Source organism: Hordeum vulgare, chromosome 6H (assembly GCF_904849725.1).
Source record: "Hordeum vulgare subsp. vulgare chromosome 6H, MorexV3_pseudomolecules_assembly, whole genome shotgun sequence".
In the NCBI taxonomy this organism is placed as follows: Eukaryota; Viridiplantae; Streptophyta; class Magnoliopsida; order Poales; family Poaceae; genus Hordeum; species Hordeum vulgare.
This window is the reverse complement of record NC_058523.1, coordinates 75,225,932-75,244,817: the sequence shown is the minus strand read 5'-3', so window position 1 is coordinate 75,244,817 and position 18,886 is coordinate 75,225,932. Positions and strand designations below refer to the sequence as shown.

General features: G+C 48.5%; 1 protein-coding gene and 1 pseudogene across 1 annotated transcript; both read left to right on the top strand.

Annotated features, from left to right (window-relative positions):
* The first annotated feature begins 4,192 nt into the window (after positions 1 to 4,192).
* On the top strand, positions 4,193 to 7,580 carry LOC123404001 (annotated as a pseudogene).
* A 918-nt stretch (positions 7,581 to 8,498) lies between these two features.
* On the top strand, positions 8,499 to 9,611 carry LOC123402099 (cold shock protein 1-like). The gene is made up of 2 exons (XM_045095977.1): positions 8,499 to 8,900; positions 9,227 to 9,611. Exons 1-2 carry the CDS (start codon positions 8,558 to 8,560, stop codon positions 9,268 to 9,270), a joined length of 387 nt encoding a protein of 128 aa, XP_044951912.1. The 5' UTR covers positions 8,499 to 8,557; the 3' UTR covers positions 9,271 to 9,611.
* The last annotated feature ends 9,275 nt before the right edge of the window (positions 9,612 to 18,886 follow it).

The following is an 18,886-nucleotide window of genomic DNA, read 5'->3' as shown; positions in this document are numbered from 1 at the left end:
TATGTTTTCACACTTCTAACTTACTACATATTATATTTGGTTCTCAATAACTGCTGCCAATTACACGCTAAAAAAATGCAGCAGAAGAGTTAGTGCCCACATTGACGCACACGAGGCGCGCCTTGGGCGCCCCCCTGCCACTAGTATAAGTAAGGGGCCGGGGTTGGTAAAATCAAGAGGATGCCCCGTCCATCCAGCAACAGCATTGCACTTCTTCTTGCCCTCCACTTGGCGCCCTTGTCCACACACTGACTTTGACAAGGATGATTGCTCTCGAGCGCCTTCTTGTCCACACACTGTTTGGTTGGTTGGTCCAAGCGTCAAACAAACTCATTCTTGCATCTTTAACTGGCAAGGATGAACTCATTCTTGCATCATTCGCAGACCGCGAGGAGCATGAGCCAAGCCAAGCAGTCGGATAAACGATCGCTCTTACATCATGGAAAGACTAGACTATTTCTCACCCGCTTCTGTCTACTTTAGTATGTGCACAATAATAAAACAGCCCAACCTACGGCTTCTCTGCCTCCAACGGTAGCCCCGGCATTCCAGGGACTCGTAATACAACTAAGAGCAAGTCCAACCGGTCGACCTAAACGGACAGTGTTTTTATCCATTTTCCGTTCGTTTGCATCGGTCATCCGCTCCATGTTCGTCCTTTTTTTGGATCGGTCGCGCGTCCAACATGTACGATCCATTTTATGTTCGCATATTTAGATAAAACATACCAGCATACCAACACCCAAGAGTTCATGCGGGTACCATGCCAGCGGTCGGCATACATTGCCACCACATGCTGACACACTTGCCAGCGGCCGGCACACATGCCAACACGCCAAAAGGGGCGGGAATTCGATCATGTCATGTCGGTCCATGGTCATGCCAGTACACTTGCCGACATACAAAAAAGGTTTCATGATCTCCATCGCAGATCACAGCTGGTCAAACTTGAGCATTTCGGCATGTATCTTCTCGAACCATAGCCTCTTCATTAGCGACACGGTGTTCAGATCAACCTTCATGATCTCCGCGCCTGTCTTCATGCTTGCGAGGGCCACTTCTTTCGTCTTGGTCCTGGCAATGGTGGCCTCGATCTCGAGCATGTTGGCCTCCTCCAACTCAAACATCTTGGCTTGCCTCTTCGTGTCCATCTCGAGCCTCCTCCTTTGGATTTCGATGAAGGCGTGCATTTGATCTTTCTTTTCTTGCCGGCGCTTCTCCTCCCTCAAGTCCTTCTTGCTTATCATGCCCTCCACCTTTTCAAGAAAGGCAATCGACGCTGCGTCCCGCCTTTCCTCCTTCTTCGAGTTGGCCTTCTCGTCGTCACCATGGTCATGCACAGCTTCTTTCTCCCCACGCGCGCCAAGAGTGCGCCATATTGCGCCTTGAACTTCTCCTCCCCGTTGATGATACTCCAACAATGGACGAGATGGAAGGATTTACCGTCGTGCTTAACCTTGAATGCCTCCAAAGCTTCAGACACCTACAATTCAAACCAAGTAAGCATATGTGAGCAAACGGACAAGCAATCCATGGGAAAAAAGCGTGGCACCAAAAGGGAATGAGAGGGCATGCATACCATGTCTTGCATGCCGAGGCCGCTCACGGGGCGTGCCTTGATGCTCTCGTAGGTGGCACAAAACTTGTTGCACTCTTGTTGAATCACCTTCCAACGCTTTGAAAGTGACACCCATCCAAACCAAGCCGTCGGATAAACAATCGCTCCTACATCATGGAAAGACTAGGCTGTTTCTCACCCGCTCCTGTCTACTTGAGTATCTGGTTGTTGAGATGGTGATGGACCAACACGGCAGCCAATACCTCCTCTTCGTCATCGGACGACGAATCATCGGAGTCGCAAAGGAAATTGTTAAAAAAGAACTCGTCGGCGGAGTCCATTTTATACCTTGACAAACTGTCGAACAGCTTGCGGACGTCGACGAAGGAGACGGCCGGCGAAGGGAGTCGCGGCGCGCATAGACCAACTAGCTGCCCTGCCGGTGTCCAACGAGCGTGCCAGTGAGGATCTGACCGTGCGGCGAGGCGGCTCCCAGGTGGGTTGTGTGATGGGGGGGGGGGCGGGAGTGGGAAGCACTTGGCTCCTCGGCGGCAAGACGGCGGCGGCGGCGGGCGACGTGGGAGTGTGCGGCGTTGCTGGGCCGATGTAGAGGCGCCGGCAACTGGCAATGTCACCGGAAAAATGGGCGGCGGCGGCGACGACAAAGGAGGCGGGCGAGGATTGGATGTGGGGAGGCCAATGTGCCTCCGACCAGCGGGCCCGGGGGAAGAGAAGGCGAGCTTGCGCGCGTCCGTCGCGTGTCCGTGCCAATGCAAATCCGGCTCAAAAATGGGCCGGGAATGGGTCGCCCGCGGTCGAAAACCGGACGCGCGTCCGTCGCGTGTCCGCGGCAATGCAAATCCGGCTCAAAAATGGGTCGGGAATGGGTTGCCCGCGGACGAAAACCGGACGCGCATCCGTCGCGTGTCCGCGCCGACGCAAACCCGACTCAAAAATGGGTCGGAAATGGGTCGCCCGCGGACAAAAACCGGACGCGCGTCCGTCGCGTGTCCGCGCCGACGCAAACCCGGCTCAAAAATGGGTCGCCCGCGGACGAAAACCAGACGCTCGTCCGTCACGTGTCCGCGCCAACGCAAACCCGGCTCAAAAATGGGCCGGAAATGGGCCGCCCACGGACGAAAACCGGACGCGCGTCTATCGCGTGTCCGCACAGACACAAACCCTACTCAAAAATGGGTCGGAAATGGGTCGTCCGCGGACGAAAACCGGACGCGTGTCCGTCGCATGTTCGCACCGACGCAAACCCGGCTCAAAAATGGGTCGTCCGCGGACGAAAACCGGACGGGTGTCCGTCGCGTGTTCGCACCGACGCAAACCCGGCTCAAAAATGGACCGGAAATGGGTCGCCCGTGGATGAAAACCGGACGCGCGTCCGTCGCGTGTCCGCGCCGACGGAAACCCGGCTCAAAAATGGGTCGCCCGCGAACGAAAACCGGACGCGCGTCCGTCACGTGTCCGCGCCGACGCAAACCCGGCTCTAAAATGGCCCGGAAATGGATCGCCCGCGGACGAAAACCGGACGCGCGTCCGTCGCGTGTCCGCACCGACGCAAACGCGGGTCAAAAATGGACTGGAAATGGGTCACCCGCGGACGAAAACCGGACGCGAGTCCGTTTGGATCGGCGCATTGGGTCACCTTTTGTATCCGCGTCGACCCAAACGGACGAACGGCGGACGAAATGGTCACCCCATTAAAATTGCTCTTATAGTTGTATTTTAAGTACACATAGACCACTCCTCTCCACCTATCACCAACATTCGAGGGTTTGTCAGATAAAAAAAAATCAGGGTTTGTGGATTTTCTTATGTTTCCCTCTCCGAATCTCTGTGTCTACCCTCACACATGGCGATGGGTGATAACAAAATTCGTTATAAATATGCACATCAATCTGACGCCGTCTTCATCTGGAAAGGACGAACTCATTCTTGCATCATTCGCAGACCGCGAGGAGCATGAGCCAAGCCAAGCCAAGCAGTCGGATAAACAATCGGTCCTACATCGTGGAAAGACTAACTATTTCTCACCTGCTGCTCCTGTCTACTTGAGTATCTGCACAACAATAAAACAGCCCAAGCTGCGGCTTCTCTGCCTCCAACGGTAGCCCCGGCAGAGACCGCCCTGCAATGTCGCCAATTTTATTTTCAAGTTTGAACGGGTTCAGAATTTTTCAGAGAATGGCCACAGGGCGTCCGTCACAGTCCACGGTCCACAATAGTGTGCCAGTGGAGCCAGGAGAACGGAAAGCAGAAGCACATGTATCCATCAGAGATCAGAGATGAGACAAGCACGTGTGGTAAGGGAAAGTAATCGCCTCAGGTCAACCACATCTCTCCCTTTGTATCTCTGCAAATCTCCACCAACTCTTTCCTTTTTGAGCGCTCCTGTTCGTTCGCGGGAGAAATAATTTATGCCAATTCTACACGGATTCAGTCAGAAATACTAGGCGGCAAACAAAAGAAAGATTTTGCACGCTTACTACTCCGTATTCAATTATAGTGTTCAGAGTCTGAACCAACCGTTTTTCCTTTGTGCTGACAAGGACTGCAAGGAGCACAACAAAATCAGACAACCATTCATGCTCTGGTTTCCATGCTAGTTTCTTCCACCACAACCATGCGGACGCTTCAGTTTTCAAGCAAGACGCACAGCAAGAAATTGCGCATGCCTTCATCTGCCCTTGCTCTTGTGCTGCTACTCATCTCCTTGGCCTCTCTCACCAGCTCGTGCACGGAGTAGGAGAGGGGCTCCCTTCTCCAGTTCCTCGCCGGGCTCTCGCAAGACGGTGGGCTCGCTGCTTCATGGCAGAACGGCACGGATTGCTGCAAGTGGGAAGGGATCACCTGCGGGCAAGATAGGACGGTCACACATGTCTTGCTACCGTTTAAGGGCCTCGAGGGGAACATCTCACGGTCCCTCGGGATCCTCGACGCGCTGCGGCACCTTGATCTCTCTCACAACTCGCTCTCCGGCAGTCTGCCGTTGAAATTGGTGTCGTCCAGCAGCATCACAATCCTTGATGTCAGCTTTAACCAGCTCAATGGAACACTGCACGAGTTGCCCTCTTCGGCCCTGCCCCGGCCTCTCCAGGTACTCAACATCTCAAGCAACTTATTTACAGGACACTTTCCGTCCATCGCAATGGAGAATCTGGTCACACTCGATGCCAGCAATAACAGCTTTACTGGGCAGATACCAACTCAACTCTGTAGTACCTCACCATCCCTCACTGTGCTTCAACTGTCTTTCAACCAATTCAGTGGCAGAATCCCCCCAAGACTTGGTAATTGCTCCAGGCTGAGAGAGCTCGGGGCTGGATACAACAACCTCAGTGGAGTAATCCCAAATGAACTCTTCAACGCAACATCATTGGAGTACCTGTCATTGCCTAACAATGATTTACATGGAGCTGCCGATGGTACAAACATAACCAACCTCAGAAATCTTGTAACCCTTGATCTTGGAAGGAACAACTTCAGCGGCAAGATTCCAGTTTCTATAGGACAGCTCAAGAAACTGGAGGTGCTCCATTTGGACAATAACAAAATGTCGGGGGAGCTGCCATCTGCTCTGAGCAACTGCACAAATCTCATAACAATTGACCTCAAGAGCAATAATTTCAGTGGAGAACTTAAAAAGGTCAATTTCTCCCACCTTCCAAATCTAAGAACATTAGATGTTTTCTTGAACAACTTCAGCGGCACAGTTCCAGAAAGCATATACTCTTGCAGCAATCTGACAGCACTGCGGCTAGCTGGCAACAATTTATCTGGGCAGCTTTCTCCAAGAATAGGCAAACTTAAGTACCTCACCTTCATGTCACTTACTGACAATTCTTTCAAAAATATTACAAATGCACTTCACATCCTTAAGAGATGCAGGAACCTCACCACCCTGCTTATTGCACTCAACTTCAGGGGAGAGATCATGCCAAAGGACGACAAAATTGATGGTTTTGAGAATCTTCAGGTTTTGAGTATCGGAGGATGCGAATTGTCTGGACAAATACCTCACTGGATATCAAAGCTAGGAAATTTACAAATATTAGTATTGTCTGACAATCGACTCAATGGATCAATACCAGCCTGGATCAAAACCCTAAACAACCTGTTCTATCTAGACATATCAAACAATAGCCTCACAGGGGCGATTCCAACAGAAATTATGGATATGCCAATGCTGAAGTCAGACAAGAGTAAAGCCCATTTAGACCCAAGTGTATTTGAGCTACCTGTTTATAGTAGTCCATCACGACAATACCGTGTACCCATTGCTTTGCCTAAAGTCCTGGATCTAAGCAAGAACAGATTCACTGGTGAGATCCCCCTAGAGGTCGGTCAGATGAAAGCCCTTCTTTCACTCAATTTCAGCTTCAACCACTTGACGGGACACATCCCACATCAATATGCAATCTCACAAAACTGCAGATGTTGGACTTGTCGGCCAACAATCTGACAGGTGAAATCCCAGAGGCATTGAACAGCCTGCACTTTCTTTCAGCATTCAACATTTCTAACAATGACCTCAAGGGGCCTATTCCATCTGGAGGCCAGTTTAATACATTTCAGAATTCTAGCTTCGACGGGAATCCGAAGCTCTGTGGTTCTGTACTCACTCGTAAATGTGGTTCAGCTTCAACTCCTCGAATATCCCCAAAACAACGAAATAAGAAGGCCATTTTTGGAATTGCATTCGGTGTGTTCTTTGGAGGCATTGCTATTCTTTTGTTGCTGGGGCGCCTCCTTGTCTCAATCAGGATGAAGGGTGCTACCGCAAAAGAACAAAGGGAGAATAATGCAGATGTTGAATCAGCTTCATTCTACTCCAGTTCAGACAAAACATTAGTGGTGATGCGAATGCCACAAGGCAATGGAGAAGAAAACAAGCTCAAATTCAGCGACATTTTGAAAGCCACGAACAACTTTGACAAGGAGAACATTATAGGATGCGGAGGTTATGGATTAGTCTACAAGGCAGAACTACCCGATGGCTCCAAGCTGGCAATTAAAAAGCTCCACGATGAAATGTGTCTGATGGAAAGGGAGTTCAGGGCAGAGGTTGATGCACTCTCCATGACACAGCATCAAAATCTTGTACCACTATGGGGTTACTGCATCCAGGGAAACTCAAGGCTCCTCATATATTCCTACATGGAGAATGGCAGCCTAGATGATTGGCTTCATAACAGGGATGATGATGTCAGCTCATGTTTTGACTGGCCAACTCGGCTCAAGATCGCACAAGGAGCAAGCCTGGGACTTTCTTATATCCATGAAGTCTGCAACCCTCAGATTGTCCACCGAGACATCAAATCCAGTAATATCCTACTGGACAAAGAATTTAAAGCTTATGTTGCAGATTTTGGGCTAGCCAGATTGATCCTTTCCAACAAAACTCATGTCACAACTGAGCTAGTCGGCACGATGGGTTACATTCCCCCCGAGTATGGGCAGGCGTGGGTTGCTACGTTGAGAGGCGATATCTACAGTTTCGGAGTAGTCCTGCTTGAGCTGCTTACTGGAATGCGGCCTCTTCCAGTCCTATCCACATCAAAAGAACTTGTCCCATGGGTGCTGGAGATGAGGTCTGAGGGAAAGCAGGTTGAGGTCCTGGATCCAACCCTTCGAGGCACAGGATATGAAGAGGAAATGCTGAAGGTGCTTGAAGTCGCTTGCAAATGTGTCAACCACAATCAATTCATGAGGCCAACGATCATGGATGTAGTCTCTTGCCTGGCCAATATAGATGGAGAACACAGATGCAAAGACCAGTCATGATACAATGAACTATACACTACAGATAATCTTGGATTCTCATGCACGATGTACTTGTAACTTTACAGTTTCAGTAGGACTACTAATACTTCTGATAAAGCTAGAGCACAGAACCTAACAGATAGCCATTTGTCTTTCACTTTGTACAGAGGCTAACAGATTGCCGTTTTGAGCTATACGTACTTGTTTAATTAAGGAGAGATGTTTGTAAAATTCATCACCCTTTAGATGTGTTTTGTTTTCTTCTGCAAGAACATTTAGATGTTTCTCGAAGTTATTATACTCCTACAATTGAAGTTTGACAAGCATTGACATACACATGTGAAATGACCATCTTGTTTCAGCTAGAGAAACTGTTTTTTGTTTTGTTTTGTGAGAACCTGTAACTGTTTCACTAAGCATGGACACCGTATACAATGTGAAATGACCATCTTGCCTTAGCTGTGAAAGATTGAAAATGGATTCTGTTGAACCGGTATGGCCCAGCCCATACAAGTTATCTCTTAGGGCCCAGGCCCATGTAGTGGAACTGACCTAAAAAGGATGCTCCCAGCCATCCCGTTCCTAGCTCAGCCGCCACACACAAAAAATACAGCTGCTGGAGGTACTCCTGTCTCCCTCCCGTACTCCTCTCTCCCTCCCGTTCCTACATGGTATCAGAGGCCAGGTCCGGCAAGGCCTGACGTACGGCGGCGCCGGCCGGCGTGGCTGCGGGGTCCGGTGGGGATCGATGGCGGCCCTGCGCGCTGGAGAGGAGGCGGCTGTGCACGGGATGTGCGCGCGCGCGAGGAGGAGAAGCGGCTGCGCGGGCGACAGGGCGACGGCTGGTGCTGGTTCCTTCCTGCCCCGGCTCTCTTATCTCTCTCTGTTCTGCTGTGTTTCTGGAGGTGGAAGGGAGAAGGAGAGAGGAGGAAGCGAAAGAAGGGCAGCTGCTGGAGTCTGGGGTTGCGGCTGCTGTTGTTTGCCCGAGAAGGAGGTTGCAGCTGCTGGTGGTGGTGTGCACTACAGGGGAGACCGGGAGCTAGGTGCTGCTGCTAGAGGAGAAGGTGCTGGTGGTGGTCTGTTCCTGGAGCTGCTGTTGTGCTGTTAGTGGAGCTATTGTTGTGCTGTTCCTGCTGCTGTGCATCTGAGTTGCTGTTTTTGCTGTGTTGTGTTGGTTCTGCTGTGGAGAAGAAGTGAGGCTGTGGTGCTGCTGGAACACCAAAGATGGCTGAACCAAATGCTCTCGCTGCTGCTTTCGAGAAGCTCATGGAGTGGGGAGATCCCAACACATGTCATATTTGTGGGGAGGTAGGTCATTGGAAGAGGGAATGTCCAACTCGTGGTAGAGGCAGGGGATACAACAGAGGGGGCACTGGCAGAGGCAGGTATGCTCGAGGCAGAGGTGGATACCCATGGAACTCAGGGGGTCAACTTTCTAGGGGCAGAGGTGGCTACTCAGGGGGCAGGGCGCATATGGTAGTTGAAGAGGACACTGGGACGTCACAGGGCAAGGGAGTTGATGAGGCTGCCTATGGAGACTTTGCTCACTTGGCCTCCACTGATGAAGGTAATTCGATGAAGGCATTTCTTACTCCTAATGAGAGTGCTTCAGAGTGGGTCTTAGACTCTGGAGCATCTAAGCATGTTGCGGGTAATTCCTGTGTGTTTGAGTCTTACCATAAGCATGCTCCTACTCACAAGGGCACTATACAAACTGCCGATGGTACCAATCAGCCTGTCGTAGGGGTTGGCACAGTCAAATGCACTTCAGCCATCTCCTTATCGTCAGTTTTGCATGTGCCAGCTTTTCCTGTCAATTTGGTCTCTTTCAGTGCTCTCATTGATCAAATAGACTGTCGTGTGATCCTTGACAAGTTCGGTTGCTTCATTCAGGAGCGACAGACGAGCCAGACGGTTGGGACTGGCACCAGGCGTAGGGGGCTCTGGTACATGGACCAGGAGGTGCAACCGGACTTGGTGTGTGCTGCGACCATGGAGGACAAGGAGAAGCAGGCGATGATCCATCATTGTAGAATGGGTCATGTATCTTTTGATAAGATGAGTAGAATCTTTCCGGATGTTATGTGTGGAATAGGCAAGGGCAAGTTGACATGTGATGCTTGCGAATATGCAAAACACACACGAGCCTCATATGTGAGTAAGGGGCTTAGGAGCATATCTCCTTTTATGCTCATTCATTCAGATGTATGGACTAGCCCAGTAGTGTCAATGAATGGAAAGAAGTATTTTGTTACCTTCATTGACTGCTATTCTCGTATGACTTGGATTTACTTGATGCGTCACAAGGATGAGGTGTTTAGCTGTTTTCAGAACTTCCATGCTCTTGTAAAGAACCAGTTTCAGGTGCAGGTCAACGTGCTCATGACTGACAATGGTACAGAGTATGTGAACAATATTTTTGGGGATTTCATGGCTAACCAAGGAATTCTTCATCAAACTTCATGTCCGGACACCCCACCTCAGAATGGAGTGGCCGAAAGGAAGAATCGTCATATTCTTGAGGTTGCTCGGTCATTAATGTTTACCATGAATGTGCCTAAGTTCTTATGGGATGAAGCAATTATGACAGCCACGTACCTGATCAACCGGACACCTTCCAGGATATTAGGTATGAAATCTCCGTCTGAGTTGCTCATTGGAGATAATAAGTTTGTTGTTTCCCCAAAGTTGTTTGGCAGTACTTGCTTTGTTCGTGATCACCGACCATCTGTTGGAAAGCTTGATCCTCGGGCAGTGAAGTGTGTCTTCCTGGGATACTCTTCTAGTCAGCAGGGGTATAAATGTTGGTCTCCCTCTGAAAAACGCAGTTTCGTGAGTATGGATGTTACCTTCAGGGAGTCCGAGCCATTCTATGGTACGCCGACTGATCTCAGTCTGCTATTTGCAGAGCTTGACCACCTACATCATGTGCACGATGGTCAAGAGGGGGAGAAGGATGTGTCTCATACTCAGGGTGATTCTGTGGGCAATAACACTGCTAATGATGTGCAAGTTCAGGTCCAACCAATAGTGGGAACAATTCCGGTTAGTACTCTCACTGATGATGATGTGCAGGTTCCTGTCGAGCCAACCGTCGATACACTTAAGATTGGTGCTCTTCGGGTTCCTGTTCGGGATCGATGGCAGACGAACACCCTAGTGTACTCTCGACGGCAACCACACGTGCAAGGGGAGCAACAAGGAAATGAGGCAAGAGTGCAAGGGGAGCAACAAGGCAATGAGGCAAGAGTGCAGGGGGAGCAGCAAGATGATGATCTCATCTGACACAGTGGAGTTGCCCATTGCATTGCGAAAGGCTACACATGAAGCAGCAAGAAAGGGTGAAGTAACAAGAAAGGCTCTACCGAAGGATGATGCTTGTGATGATCTTGATATTGGCAATTTTGTGTCTTATAAGGCTTTGTCACCCACATATAAGGCGTTTGTTGCCTCCCTTCAAACTGTGTCAATTCCAAAGGATTGGAAGGCTGCAAAGCAAGATCCGAGGTGGCGTGAAGCGATGATAGAAGAGTTGGAAGCACTAAGGAAAAACAAGACATGGGTGCTAACCACATTGCCGGCAGAAAAGAAAGCAGTGAGTTGTAAGTGGATCTATACAGTGAAGCAGAATCCTAAAGGGAAGGTGGAATTGGTCGCATTGGTCGCCAGAGGATATAGTCAAACTTATGGAATTGACTATGATGAGACGTTTGCTCCCGTGGCAAAGATGAACACAGTAAGGATATTGGTCTCCTGTGCTGCAAACTTTGGGTGGAAGTTGCATCAATTAGATGTCAAGAATGCCTTCTTGCATGGTGAGTTGCAAGAAGTGTACATGGAAATACCACCAGGTTTTGGTACTTCAGAGACTACGGGGAAGGTATGCAGGCTGAAGAAATCCTTGTATGGACTGAAGCAATCACCAAGGGCCTGGTTTGATAGGTTCAGACGTGCTATCCGTGGTATGGGGTATGGTCAGTGTAACGGTGACCACACGATGTTCTACAAGCACTCTGATCGGAAGATCACCATTCTTGTTGTTTATGTGGATGACATTATCATCACTGGAGATGATGAGGAGGAAATAGAGAGATTTAAGGGTTGTTTGAGCAAGGAGTTTCAGGTAAAGGATTTGGGTAACCTAAAATACTTTCTTGGCATTGAAGTGGCTCGGACAGAGAAGGGAATCTCTTTGTGCCAACGAAAATACACCTTGGATCTCTTGAGTGACGTGGGCATGATGGGATGTCGTACTGCCCCTACTCCGATTGAAAAAAAATCACCAAGTGACAACACAATCAGGAGAGCTAGTGAATAAGGAAGAGTATTAGAAACTGGTTGGAAGGTTGTTGTACTTGTGTCATACCAGGCCTGACATTACGTATGCTACGGGGGTGGTGAGCAGATACATGCATGAACCAAGGAGTGGGCATCTTGATATTGTGCACAGAATCCTGAGATACTTGAAGGGGACTCCGGGTAAAGGGTTGTGGTTTGCGAAGAGTGGACATCTTGAGGTGGATGGCTATAGTGACTCTGACTGGGCCAGTTGTCAAGATGATAGAAGATCAACTTCTGGTTACTGCGTGTTTGTGGGAGGAAATTTGGTATCATGGAGAAGCAAGAAACAGCCGGTTGTGTCTAGATCAACAACAGAAGCTGAGTATAGAGCATTATCTCAAGGGTTGTGTGAGATGCTCTGGGTGAAGTACCTACTGAGCGAGTTGAAACTTCTGAGGAAGGGGCCCTTGAAGGTGTGGTGTGACAATCAGTCAGCTATAGCCATCGCTAATAACCCAGTTCAACATGATACGACAAAGCATGTGGAAATTGATCGGTTCTTCATTAAGGAGAAGCTTCATGCCGGGGTCATCAGCCTTACTCATGTCAGTTCTGGGCAGTAGTTTGCAGATTGTTTGACAAAGGGTCTGGAAACAAAGGATTGTAACTTGGCATGTGACAAGATGGGAATGGTAGATATCTACCACCCATCTTGAGGGGGAGTGTTGAACCGGTATGGCCCAGCCCATACAAGTTATCTCTTAGGGCCCAGGCCCATGTAGTGGGACTGACCTAAAAAGGATGCTCCCAGCCATCCCGTTCCTAGCTCAGCCGCCACACACAAAAAACACAGCTGCTGGAGGTACTCCTCTCTCCCTCCCGTACTCCTCTCTCCCTCCCGTTCCTACAGATTCCATTCAAGTGCAGTTATCATGTGTTGTCAGCTGCTTTTAGTTTTACATAACATCGGCATCGGGCATCAGAGCTGGCAGAAAATCACTGATTTACTAGCCGCTATGGGAAATGTTTTGTTGGTCCAAGCGTCAGATGGATTTGTTAGATTGATCTCTTCCGCGTGGGCCCAACGGCCCACCGGGCCCTTGATCTATGCACCCTGATCGGGGGCGTCCAACCCTTTATGGTTGGTGGGCCCCTGTGACCTGCGCTATATATAAAGTGGTGGGGGCCGGGGTGCACGGTACGAGGTTCACCGCGCCGCCAGACTCCCCACCTAAATCCCCTTCCGATCTAGGGTTAGTGAAGTGCTCACGGGAAGCACCACCCACGACCACACCTCCTCCCTCATGCCACCGACGACTACACCGGCACCGATGGCCGGAGCAGGGAGTTCCTCGGGATCGGGATTAGGTGAGTACATGGTAACTCCGGATCGATCTATGCCTAGTTGATCTACGTCTTCAACATTGGTATCATGAGCCACTAGGCAGAGATTTATTCGGTACAAAGAAAAGAAAGCATTTGTTCCCTACCCCTACGAACCCTAGATGGGCAAGGCACCGAGGCTGGCTACGGCCTCGTCGGAAAAGAAGCGCCGCCGCAAGGCCGCGCCTGTTCCTCTCGATCCCCACACGCATCGGCAAGCCGAGGTGCGGGGAAGAAGAACCTACCCCCTCAGGGGCTAAGTACGGATCAAGATCCGAAAGGAAAAACAAAAAGAGATCGGATTGAAACCGACAAAATACAACAAAAGAGAAGGGGGGAACGATGCAAAACAAAGGCAAAGGGCGTCACTACCGAACCGTTTGACGGCGGCGCGTTCACCCTAGAGGTGCTCGCGCAGTCGGCAAAGGGGGCGGAGGCGGCGCCGTAAAGTCACGCAACCAGGGCCATGGTTCTCGGTTGTGGTGGTCTAAGGTAAAAGAAAACGAACCGCAGCCGACCGCTCGACGGCGGCGCACCCACCGCAAGGCATGTGCGCAGCCGGCAAGGGGAAGGCCACGGCTCCGGCATGAAAAAGCCACGGCCGCCGCGGAGCGCAAAGGAAAGAGGAGCGGCACCAGCTGCTCCCCTCCAAAGCACCTCGCGGGAGTTAGATAGACGGCGCGCTCGGCAGGAGAGATGGATCTCACCGCCGGCAGCCAGCTCCACTCCTGGCCACGTGATGCTTGGGAGAGAAGGGGCCGGCGCCGAGAGGAGCTGCAGCTCAAAACAAGCAGAGAGGCCGACGGCCTCCTCCTCGGCAGGGCAGAGAGCGCGCGGCGCGGGGCCCTCGGCCGCCACGGCCGGCGGCCACCCACAGGAGAGGAGCCGTCGGGCAGAGGGATGAGAGCGGTGCTGTGTGGGGAGGAAATGAAAACTAGGGTTTTCCCCAGCCGGCTCGCCCCTTATATTCCACCGAATCGCGCGGGCAACCGTCGGATCCCATCCGATGGCCCCGGATGAAACCCTAGGTGCGGCTCGGGCCGACGGGATTTTGAGGCCGAGGCCAGCCCACCACGGGCCGAAGGGACACACGCTAGTGCTAGCCGTAGGCGCTGCGGGCCGCCACGCCACAGAGAGCGCCAGCCCAGGCCGAGGCCATAGGCCGGTCTGCCGGCCATTTATCGTTTTTATTTTAAAGGATTCTCAGTTTCTGTCTTAATAGGTAGATTTAAAAAGGTTTTTTTCTAGGAATTTTTTCCTACGAAAACATGTTTAGAAAATAGAAGTAAAAATGTTCAAAGTTTCTGTAATTTTATACAGAATTTTTATATTATTTTTTCTGTAAAGAAAATTAAAAGGGTTTTTGAGAATAAAATAGCTTTCTCAGAAAAGGAATAGTTCATGAATTTTATAAAAGCATTAATAAAGTTCATGAATTTTATTTTAAATGTCAGAAATATTTTCTGTAAAGTTAAGAGGCACATGAAATTTTATTTCACGTTTTCCGCTGCTAAAAGCAATATGGAATATGATCATGTTGTTATTCTGACCGACGTTGTTTAATCACACGGTCATATTGCATATTGCAAAATGATGCATTTATTTCTATCATTTGCCCAACGGTAATGTAGATTAATATGCATAGGCAATTATATGATTATGTTAACCAACGTTATTTAATGCATATGATTGTCGTACTGACTTCGCTTTTTTGGTGATTTCAGGAGGTTTTCATCTGATGAGCTGCCTCAAGGAAATTCCGACACTCAGGGGTGATAACTACTCTGAGTGGAGGAAGAAGGTGGACATGGCCCTCTGCATTGCAGAGGTGGATTGGGTTCTGGAGGAACCACAGCCAGCTGAACCTGCAGACCCAGTCAGAGAGGCTGATGAGGATGATGAGAGCTGGGACAAAAAGAAAGGAAATTATGAAAAAGAGGTGATGTCCCACTCCATCAGCAACAGGCTATGGTTAAATGCCAACAATAAATGTTTGGCGTTTATAAAAAACACCATTGAGACCACTATCGTGGGATCAATTGCTGATTGCCCTACCGCAAAAGAAATGTTGAACAAGATAAAGAGTCAGTTTACTGGCTCTTCTAAGACGTATGCCACCCAGTTGATCAAACAGCTGGTGACAGAGAGCTACCATGGTGGTGGCCATGGCATAAGGGAACACATCCTTAGGATGAGCCACACGGCGGCTAAGCTCAAACCTATGGATGCGGATCTGGAGATAAAACCAGCTCTCCTTGTCCACCTGGTGATGGCATCTTTGCCTAAGGAGTTCGAGACCTTTGTTGTCAACTACAACATGCAGCCCGAGACTTGGGACATAGAAAAGGTCATCGCAATGTGCACTCAGGAGGAGGAGAGGATTAAGGCCTCACATGGCGGCTCTCTCAACTATGTGAAGGAAAAGAAGAAGGGCTTTCCGCCCAACAAAGCTTCTCCCTCCAAGCCACAGGGCAATGGCAATGGCAATGGCAAAGCTCCTGTCTATTTTCAGCATAGACACATTCCAGTGGACAGGGAAACTTGCGTCCACTGTAAGGAGAAAGGGCACTACAAGAAGGATTGCCCTGTTTTTCTAAAGACCTTCATGGCGAAGAGAGGTAAAGATATAGTTTCTTTTGTTAATGAATCCTTGTATACAAAGTTTATGAAATCTACTTGGTGGATTGACTCACGAGCAACTGTTCATGTTGCAAATTCTTTACAGGGATTCAGTTCGACGATAACTTGGCCAAGAAATTCAAGAGGAATTGAAGTTGCGAACGGTGTCCAAGCCGAAGTTGAAGCTGTGGGTGACGTCTCCTTGGAGCTAGCCGGTGGTTTCAAACTTCTGCTTAGGGATGTGCTTTTCGTACCTTCATGTAATAGGAACTTAATAAGTGTTTCCTGTTTAGACAAAGATGATTATCAATGTTTCTTTGGACATGGCAAATGTGCCATTTGGTCTCATAATGATTATGTTGGGGATGCATTTCTTCATGATGAGCTTTATTTATTATCGCTATGTGAAAAAGCGCCGTATGTGTTGAATGTGAATGAACAAAGTACTTCGTCGAACAACGATCAAAAGAAAAGAAAAAGAACTCACGACTCCTCGAAACTATGGCACTGTCGATTGGGCCATATTTCCAGGGGGGGGGGGAATAGAAAGATTAATCAAAAATGAAATTCTTCCAAAGTTGGAGTTCTCTGACTTAGAACAATGAGTGGATTGCATTAAAGGGAAATATGTAAAACAGATAAAGAAAGGAGCAAACCGAAGCATAGGAACACTGGAAATTGTCCACACTGATATTTGTGGGCCGTTTCCGGTGAAAAGTGTGGATGGTTATGATTCATTCATAACGTTCACAGACGATTACTCCCGCTTCGGTTACATTTATCCAATCAAAGACCGACATGAAGCATTGGATAAATTCAAAATATTCAAAGCTGAAGTTGAAAATCAGCTTGATAAAAAGATTAAGATAGTGAGGTCTGACCGTTGGGGGGGGGAGTACTACGGTCGACACACTCCATATGGCCAAGTCCCTGGACCTTTTGCAAAATTCTTGCAAGAGACTGGCATTGTTAACCAGTATTCCATGCCGGGCGAGCCTCAACAAAATGGAGTAGCTGAAAGGCGTAACGGTACTCTCATGGATATGGTACGCAGCATGATGAGCTACTCAGACCTTCCGTTGGGATTGTGGATGGAGGCGCTTAAAACCGCCATTCACATTCTCAACAGAGTTCCAAGCAAGTCGGTGCCCAAAACACCGCACGAGCTCTGGACAGGAAGAGTGCCATCCCTACAACACTTAAGAGTGTGGGGATGCCCTGCTGAGGCCAAAATGTTTAATCCAAATCTTGGAAAGTTAGACCCGAAGACAGTGAGTTGCCATTTCATTGGCTACCCTGATAGGTCAAAAGGTTTTCGTTTCTACTGTCCAGACAGATACACAAAGTTTGTGGAAACGAGACATGCTGTCTTCTTAGAGGACGAGATGATGAGAGGGAGCCGGGTAGCTCGGAAAATTGATCTTGAGGAGAAAAGGGTGCATGCACCCATTCCGATGATTCAAGACCCATTTTTCTCACTACCCGCTGTAACTCCAACCATGACAACTGCGGGAGAAGACCCGGAACCTGTCCTTCAGGAGCCGACTGAACCCGTTCTTGATCATGAATTGGAAGTGCAACAAGAATTAGTAGAAAGTGTGCCCGACAATGAGGCACTTAGAAGGTCTAATAGAACAAGAAGACCCGCTATTTCTACTGATTATAAAGTATACAACATAGAAATGACCCACATGGAAGGTGATCCCACCACATATGAGGAGGCCATTAAAAGCCCTCACTCATCAAAATGGATAGAGGCAATGGAAGATGAGATGGAACCGATGAGTTCCAATCATGTTTGGGACTTAGAGATTATTCCAAAAGGAGCAAAGACAGTAGGCTGCAAATGGGTCTACAAAACAAAGTATGACTCTAATGGGAATGTAGACAAGTATAAAGCCCGACTTGTGGCAAAAGGATTTACACAAATAGAAGGGATAGATTACAATGAGACCTTTTCTCCGGTCTCTTGTAAGGATTCCTTCATAATCATAATGGCACTAGTTGCTCATTTTGATTTAGAGCTGCATCAACTGGATGTAAAGACGACGTTTCTAAACGGTGATTTAGAAGAAGATGTCTACATGAAACAACCCAAGGGTTTTATCATGGAAGGCAAGGAAGATCTAGGTTGCCGTCTAAAGAAATCCATTTATGGGCTAAGGCAAGCCTCTAGACAGTGGTACATCAAGTTCAATGATACCATTAAAAGATTTGGATTCCAAGAAAATGTTGAGGATAATTGCATTTATGCTAAGTTTAAACATGGCAAATATATTTTCCTAATCTTGTATGTGGATGATATCTTGCTTGCAAGCAATGGTATTGGTCTACTACAAGAGACAAAGAAGTTTTTATCCTCACATTTCGACATGAAAGACCTTGGTGAAGCTTCATATGTTTTGGGCATTGAAATTCACCGAGACAGGAAGAATGGAGTCTTAGGACTCTCACAGAAAGCATATTTAGAGAAAGTTCTCCAAAAGTATAATATGCATAAGAGAAAAGCCACACATGCTCCCATAGTCAAGGGCGATAGTTTTGGGAAATATCAATGTCCCAAGAATCAGTATGAGCTCAATGAAATGAAATCAGTACCGTATACTTCGGCTGTTGGAAGTTTACAGTACGCACAAGTGTGCACACACCCTGACTTAGCTTTTATCACCGGAGTACTCGGTAAATATCAAGCAAATCCAGGCCAAGAGCACTGGAAGATGGCAAAGAAAGCTTTGCGTTATGTGCCAGGCACAAAGGAAATCATGCTGACATATAGGCGATCTGATTCCCTCGAGATAAAAGGGTACTCCGACACCGATTTTGCGGGAGATAGAGATGATAGAAAATCCACATCTGGGTACGTGTTCACTCTTGCAGGGGGAGCTATTTCATGGAAAAGCTCTAAACAGACCATAGTTGCATCGTCTACGATGCAAGCAGAGTTCATAGCATGTTTTGAAGCCACCGGGCAGGTGATATGGCTAGATAAATTTATACCCGACTTGAAAGTGGTAGATTGTATCCACAAGCCACTAAAGATATACTGTGACAACCAGCCCGCAGTATTCTACGCTCACAACAACAAGTCCAGCAATGCTTCCCAGACAATAGATATAAAGTATTATGTTGTGGAAGATAAAATCCAGGATCAAACTATAAGTCTTGAGCATATAAGTACGAAGTATATGCTTGCGGATCCGCTAACGAAAGGCTTACCACCCAGTGTGTTCAAGGAACACTTAGCCGGCATGGGTTTGATGGAAAGCCTAT

Coding starts and splice junctions, on each gene's coding strand:
- LOC123402099 (XM_045095977.1), top strand. CDS start 8,558: ATGGCTGAACCAAATGCTCTCGCTGCTGCTTTCGAGAAGCTCATGGAG. Junction 8,901..9,226: donor CTTGGCCTCCACTGATGAAG/GTAATTCGATGA, acceptor TGCTTCATTCAG/GAGCGACAGACGAGCCAGAC.